Source organism: Abrus precatorius, unplaced genomic scaffold (genome assembly GCF_003935025.1).
Source record: "Abrus precatorius isolate BTA unplaced genomic scaffold, Abrus_2018 Scaffold3, whole genome shotgun sequence".
NCBI lineage: Eukaryota > Viridiplantae > Streptophyta > Magnoliopsida > Fabales > Fabaceae > Abrus > Abrus precatorius.
The window spans coordinates 29470280-29478606 of record NW_020874373.1 but is presented as its reverse complement, the minus strand read 5'-3'; the positions used below and the strand labels follow the sequence as shown (position 1 = coordinate 29478606).

The 8327-nt window shown below is 28.0% G+C and overlaps 1 protein-coding gene across 1 annotated transcript; it reads left to right on the top strand.

Annotated features, from left to right (window-relative positions):
* Window positions 1–236: 236 nt before the first annotated feature.
* On the top strand, window positions 237–2412 carry LOC113863642 (lectin-domain containing receptor kinase VI.3-like). The gene has a single exon (XM_027497287.1). The coding sequence runs from the start codon at window positions 283–285 to the stop codon at window positions 2344–2346; it is 2064 nt and encodes a 687-aa protein (XP_027353088.1). The 5' UTR covers window positions 237–282; the 3' UTR covers window positions 2347–2412.
* The last annotated feature ends 5915 nt before the right edge of the window (window positions 2413–8327 follow it).

Genomic DNA, 8327 nt, shown 5'->3' with positions numbered 1-8327 from the left:
TACAATAAATAACTCTAAGAACTAAAATAATATATAAAGATAAAAATTAAGAATTAACATAATATTTTTAAATTTTTAAAAACTAAACTATCTTACATTTATTATTTATTATCTTAGAAACCAAAATGATGATTTAATCATTATTTGTTTATTTGCATTGCTTTCCACTCCCACATACACCCTTTAGTTTGGCATTATATAACAGACTTCCCTTGCATGTTCATGGCTTTGACCCTTCAGTACTTAAAAGGCCCCCACAATTGATTCACTTGCAATCAACCAATGCCTGTATCTCTTAGCATTGCTTTATTCTTCCAGTCTATTATGGCTTCAGCAACTTTTGTTGGCTTCCTCCTATTTCTCACTCTCCTACACCAAGTTCCCTCCAAGGCTTTGGTATTTGAAGGATTCAGTGATAACAATGAACTCATTCTTGAAGGATCTTCCATCATTAAAACCAGTCGTTTACTCAAGCTCACCAACAGCTCAACCAATATTATAGGCCATGCATTCTATTCCATACCCTTCCAAATGCTTGATAAAACAAATCATTCACTCCAACCAAATGCCCATTCCTTTAGTACCTCTTTTGTTTTCTCAATTGTGTCGCCTATTTCTGGCTCTGGTGGCTTTGGCCTTGCCTTCACCATAGCACCCTCAACAAAATTTCCTAGAGCTGAGGCTAGCCATTTTCTTGGTCTTGTTAACTCCACCAATGATGGCAATGCCTCAAATCACATCTTTGCAGTTGAATTTGACACAGTAAATGGTTATAAAGGTGATTCTGACTCTGAAGGAAACCATATTGGTGTAAATGTAAACGGCATGAACTCAAAAATTACTGAACCAGCTGCATATATTGAAGAAGGAACAGATAATGTAAAGGATGATTTTAGAATGGCCAAGGTTGATGCTGTCCAAGCTTGGATAGAATATGACGGTAAAAAGAGAGCTCTGAATGTAACAGTAGCTCCTTTACCGTTACCAAGACCAAGCAAACCACTTATACACAATCATCACATTGAACTTGACACTGTTATGGAGGAAAACATGTATGTTGGTTTCTCAGCATCAACGGGCAAGGAAATAAGCTCTCATTATCTCTTGGGATGGAGCTTTGTAGTGAATGGAATTGCCCCTTCACTAAATATTTCTAACCTTCCAAAGCCACCACCAAAGGAGAAAGATCCATCCTCATTTCCTTGGTTCAAGCTTGCAATTGGAATCTTGTCTGTTTTGACCTTGACCTTGTTGTGTCTTCTATTTTTGCAAACATATTATAGGAGACACGTGAATTTTGAGGCTCTTGAGGACTGGGAGATGGATTGTCCTCACAGGTTTAGATACAAAGATCTTCACATAGCAGCAAAGGGGTTCATAGAGAGCCAGCTGATTGGAGTTGGAGGCTTTGGTGCTGTGTATAAAGGTGTCTTACCTACCACAAAAGTTGAGGTTGCTATTAAGAGGATTGTGCGTAGCCCTTTTCATGGTATGAGGGAATTTTCTGCTGAGATTGAAAGCTTAGGAAAGTTGAGGCACAAGAATTTGGTGAACCTTCAAGGGTGGTGCAAGAAAAAGAATGATCTACTCCTAGTTTATGATTTCATTCCAAATGGGAGTCTTGATTCAGTCTTATACAATCCTAATGCCAATTTTGCTTTGAATTGGGACCAAAGATTCAACATTCTCAAAGGAATCAGTGCTGGGCTATTGTATCTGCATGAAGAGTGGGAGCAAGTGGTGATCCACAGGGATGTGAAAACTAGTAATATTCTAATAGATGGACACATGAATGCTCGTTTAGGTGACTTTGGACTTGCAAGGCTTTATAATCATGGTCAAGTATCACACACAACCAAAGTGGTTGGCACTGTTGGGTATATTGCACCAGAGTTAACACGCACAGGAAAGGCATCTACAAGAACTGATGTGTATGCATATGGGGTTGTGCTCCTTGAAGTGGCCACAGGTAAGAGACCTATTGAATCAGATCAATTTTTCTTGCTGGATTGGGTTATTGAAAATTACCATCTGGGTCAAATTCTAGAGGTAGTTGATCCTAGGCTGAATTCAGTTTATGATGAGGAAGAAGCTGAATTGGTTCTGAAGTTGGGTCTCCTATGTACCCATCATAGAGCAGATTATAGGCCTACCATGAAACAAGTTACAAGGTACCTTAACTTTGATGACCTTCTTCCTGACATTGCTGATTGGAGACACACTGTTTCTGATAGAAGCAGCGAGAGCTTAGGTTTCTTAGAAGCCACGTCTATGATAAATGTTGCAACATCAGAGTATTTATCCTCCATTAGCATGAGTACAAAGTCCATTGATTCTGGTAGATAGCAAATAATCAAATTATATTCCATTTTCTACGTCCATGTATCTCTCTAAATATATATTATGCATAGTTCTTGCCTAATTCTTTTATTTGTTAACAATAACCAGCGTTTTCTTTTGATACAAGATTTGGTTTCGGGAAATAAGATGTATTCTTTAACGAATTATATTATTAGCGGTAGAAATAAACCAGCTCAGGTTTTTATCTTAAACGGATAAGAAAACATTATGCAGGAGGAACCACCGAGTTAAATCAATTGTCATCAATTCCATTATATTACGAGTGCGATTAATTGTAAATTGTCGTTGTTCTTATATTAGTTGATCTCAAATATTCAAATGCAAGAAGAGCTTTTCGTCACGTGTGATTGGATGAGATGAAAAAAAGAAAATATGAATAAATCAAGTATGATGGAAAGTCTCCCTTTTAGATGGAAATGAAGAAATTAGGCAACCTACAGTGATAAAGACTCAATTCAATATTCTTAAAGTTTTTGAATTTGATATGATGCCCAAGTATGTTTGCATCGTTGCTTGTGATCTATGATGGAGATCTCTTTAATGTCGAAAGTCTAGATTAATTGACATACTTAAAACTCACTCTGGCCCACGATGCATTGGGAAAGTGTTTAAGCCCTCTTGCAAGCTTTAACAATCTTTATGAATATTTTTGTCATGCTTTAGTCCTAGTCATTTTGGTCTTTAGTGTTTAATAATACTGTAGCAGTAGTGATTAAAATGTAATAAAAATATTAGTATATAAATTAAAATGTAAAACTTTTAAGTGTATGAATTAATTCATAAACGTGTAACAATTATAATAACTAAACATATAGTTTAACTTTAATTTTAAGAAAATTTAAAATATACATTATGTAGATAACAAAAGATCCAAAATTAATATAAAAAAAAGATCCAAAATTATTGGAAACAAAAAGTTCAATAAGAACATAGATTATATATATTAATCGTGAATTATTAAAAGACTAGAAACTCATATATTTTAATTAAAATAATTATTTATCATCTAAAATCGTACATTTTGGTATATATACAATTTATTAATTTAGTTAATAGATAAATAAATAAATAAGTTATAACTATAGTTAATAAAATACTAAAAGTAGTTCATATATCACAAAAAAAATATCATTATGGTTGAAATTTCCTTATATATTTCTTCTTTAAAACCTAAGGTAATATATAAAGGTAGAGCAACTATAATATATAATGTTGATAAAAAATATATATATTGATACAAGAAAAAGGTAGAGCAACTATAATTTAATTCCCTTATATATAAAAAAAAAATATCATTACACGTAAGATAATGTTGATACATATTAAATTTGATGATTTATAATATATAAAAGTAAAATAACTATATATTAGTATCGTAAATTATTACAGTAATTAAGTGAAGTAATTTTAATTTTATTAATAAATAAATTATTTTTATAATTAAAAAAAAGAACTATTTCTGAAAATATGTTTTGATAAATAAATGAAATAATTGTTTATTTAGATAAAAAATAATTTTAACTTAATTGATGACTTAATAAATTAATTGTTTGATAATTTAAAGAAGAAATATATAAGGGAATAAACTTACCTTGATATTCCTGTTAGCTATCATAAATCCAAAAGATAAGATTTTTTTTATATTATTGACAAAATTAGAAAGAAATTAGCCTCTTGAAAAATAAAGTCTTTATCCATGGTTGGTAAGGTTTCTCTAACCCAATCTTGTCTCGAGTGTCCTTTCATACACAATGCAATCCTTGCTCCTCCCTATGTCAGTATATGATGAAATCACCAAGCTTGCTCCTCCCTATGTCAGTATATGATGAAATCAACAAGCTCCATAATTGGATTAATAACAATCTCTCCAACAAATACCCTAATAAATTTCCTGATTGGAACAGGTTGTTTGGCTTTGTGATTTGGTATCTTTGGAAAGATAGAAATATTTTCATATTTCAGAACTCCTCTATTCTACCCTTTAGCTAGTTCAAAAAATAATTTGGGACTTTAATTACTTTATTTTTAAAAAAAAGGCTAATTATGTTTCTGGTTTTGTGTGAAATAGATTCCTCCAAGCTTTGGTCACCTCAAACTCAATAATGTAGATAGATCAACCCCCTTGCATATGAACTCTATTGGATATGGAGGCCTCATTAGAGATGATAAGGGAAACTTTATTGTTGGATTCCATGGTAGCATCCCTCCTTTTACTCCTCTGGGTAGCTGAGTTATGGGCTCTATTTTGGAGTCTCAAGTTGGTTCTCCTTAAGCATATTCAGTGCATATGGATTGAAAGGGACTCTAAGCAAGCTTTGGATCTTATTCTAAATGTTCAACCATATTCTCATTCCTTGGCCTGTCTTTTATCTAACATTAGATCTTTACTAAGTCAAATCAAACTTGTTAGGTTTAGTCATATTTATAGAGAATCCAATCAATATATTGATTGGCTTGCAAAACTTGGGGTATAAGAGATGTGCTCCATTATTTGTTTGGACAATCCTCTTTAATCTTTGTTCTTGTTCCTTTGTCTTGATGCCTCCAGTATTTGGACTAGTAGGACACAGTTGTGCCTGTTCTACAAGCGTTTAGCTCCTTCTTTTAGCCAAAAAAAAAAGAAGTAAGTATTTAGTATTTTAAAAATAAAATATAATTATTTTTAATAATAATTATATATCTTTTAAGACTTAAGATAGTTTAGGTACACATAGATTAATTTATTAGATAATTTTACAATAAAAAAATTAATCAATCATAAAATAAAATAAAAAATAATAAAATATTAATTTAAATTAAATTATATTAATCTTATACAATAATAAAAATAATAAAAATATTAATATTAATAAATAAATAAATAAAATGACAATAAATTAACATGAATATGATAAGAGAGATGATTATTTTTTTTAATGTTTCTTTTACTCACATCATCGTTACCATTATTATTATTATTTAGAAAGACATAAAAAATTTAAAAAAATTAATTTAACTTAAAGAACTAAATATTAAAACTAAAAACTAAATAAATTCTAATATACATAAAGTAAACATATTATTTAATTTCTTCAAATGTATAATAATAATAATAAAAAAAAATAAAAGAAAATTTTTAACATAAGACTTTAATTTAGAGAGCTTATTTACCTTTTATGTCATATCTTCATCGTCATTTTTAATATAATTACTATTATAAAATTTACTAGAAAAAATAAAAAAAATATTAATAAATAAATGATGTTTTGTCTATTTATAATTATTATGATTTTTTTAATTAATATTATTAAATTAAATAATTAAAAATATAAATATTCAAACAAGTTAAAAAGTATAGTTTAATATATTTTTATTTTACTACAGCAATATAAAATCAAGACAAAAGCCATATATATGTATATTTGCACGCAATAGAAGAAATAAAATGAAAAGGAGCACGTGAAACTCAACGATGCAGACTACAATCAAATCAGCCAAAGTCAATCAAAATATTACCATTCATCGATTAGTTTTATCAATCAAGCAGTTCACAAATTTGGAGAAACTTCATTTAAACAAGTTAAGTTAAACAAGTTAAGTTGTAAATCAAATGTGAATTCAACTTTGAAGTAGCAACTAAGAGATACAGGAGAAGGAGGTCATACCTATGTGCTTCAGAACTCTCCTTTTAGTCTTGTTCTTATTTTATTTTTTCTCTCAATTCCACCCTTGATTTACTCTCTAAAAGTTTTATTTTCTATTCTTCCTCTCCTAATTTCTACTTCTCCTTTCTTTGTGCTTCTTCTCTCATATTTTTTTTTATTTTCTTTTTCTTTCTTTTTCATCTAATTTTAATTTGATCCATTCCATTTTTATTTGATCCCCTTTATTGGATCTTTTGACAAGCGTATCAAATAAGTGTATAATAAGTGATAAATTAAGTTGTTGTATTCTACATATATTGATAAATATTAATGTAATAACTATTATCTTAACCATACACTTAACAATAAATATTGATAATTGTAAATATTTTTCATGAGTTAAATCTTATAAAATTAAAGTTCATGAGCATGAACAAGATATAAGAAGAGGAATGTTAAAATGCAATAATTAAAAATTGATATTGAACTTTATTAATAATCTTTTTTTGTATTATGACTTAATATAGAAAAATTTCTCCTACAAAAATTGATGCATACATATTTTTTCTTATAACGATTTTTCACGTATAAGTTTCTAAAAATATTCTTAAAATAAAAATTTATTAATTTTTCAACGCATCTTCTAACATTAAAAATAAGTTGTCAAAGGGTAATTAATATATTAAGATATATTTTTAGTATCACAATATAATAAATAAATTTCACTTAATTTGTAACTAAAATTTACTTTCAAGCTTATCCTTAGATCTTAAATAAAGATGCTATCGATTAAAATTGAATCAAACATTAGAAATAGAATAAAACTATCAATATATATAGAAATAGAAAACTATATATAAATTATCAAAATATATTTAAGTTAGAAAATTATTTCCAATCTTAAAGAAAGTTAATTTCTTCGTTTGAAGTCAAATTTATTTTATTCCAAATTTACAAAGATTAACTTATATTTTATTAAAAGTAATTTGTCACAATTTTTTTAGTAAAATAAGATAAATTAATACCACTCTTTTTTAAATAAAAATAATAGTTAAATAAAAAAATAGTATTCATAAATTATACACTTTTATCTTCTTTAAACTTCAATTTCATATTTTGATTTCACTTAACATAAACTATAATATGAAAAAAAATAAAAAAATAGCAACGTAAACCACTTTTAGTGTCAAATCACACATTAGCATCTTGCTAAACTAAAAACAAAATATAACAAAAATACTAGGAAAAAAGAAAGATTTATCGCAATTAAGAAAACCAAATCAAGGAAGGTGAAATTACATTGTCACAAAGAAAAAAACACATTCTAGATCATGCACAAGAGAGAACAATAAATCTTTGATTACTTATATAAACTACTGCGTCAGAATAGAAATCTTATGATTGTAAAACTTTAGGAAAACAACTTTCTACATTAGTTGCTATAGAAGCTAATGTTAATAATGAAAAAAATATACCACATAAATTTAAACATTGTTACGGCTTTTTTTTATAAGTATTTTTTAATATAATAAAGTTTGTGTAAATTTTAAAAATATAATTACATTTTTTAATATTAATTTTTTTATAAAAATATAAAATTCTGTTGTAAAATTCCATTTTTATACTAGTATCTTATCATAATTTTAATATTTTTTTATTTTAAATTATCTAAATTATTTCAAATAGTAAATTCATCATAAATCTTTCAAATATTTGGACAAAAAGTAATAATTTGAGGTTTTAAATAGAACTAAATTAATAAAAGGATCAAATTTGTATAATTTTAAAAGTAGAAGGATAAAACTAGCTCAAAGAAAATTTGGCAGACTAAAATTACACATAAACTAAGTTAGAAAAACTAAAAATATAATTCAGATTTTTCTTATCAACCTGAAAGCTTCCAAGATGCTACCGAGGATGCTTCATGTTGTTTAGTGATATATGGGTTACCATGGAGTCAACCCATCTTAGGTTTGGAATAAGATTGGGCTTCAAAGGCAGTTAAGATTGCAGATATTTGGGTGGCTAATTGGGCTGGGCTTCGTATCACACTTATCTGCGATCAGTGCATGCTGTGTTTTAATGGAGACTGCAAAAGTGATTGGAGTAGTAGTTTAAGTATTTATTTAGTGAATTTTTTTTTTTAATTTAAGAGTTTATAATAAAAATTAATATAAAATTTACTAAAAATAAGTAATGTAACAATGTTTATGACTTGAGCATATAAAGAGAGTGTAACCCAAAAGACTAATGTTTCAAAGTTCATTGAATATTCTATTCTGCTAAACACGAGACTCATAATAATACTGTACCTCCTTTATCGACATTGATTTGATAGTAGTT

What these genes read in the sequence shown, in the direction of transcription:
- LOC113863642 (XM_027497287.1), top strand. Translation starts at nt 283, where the DNA reads ATGCCTGTATCTCTTAGCATTGCTTTATTCTTCCAGTCTATTATGGCT.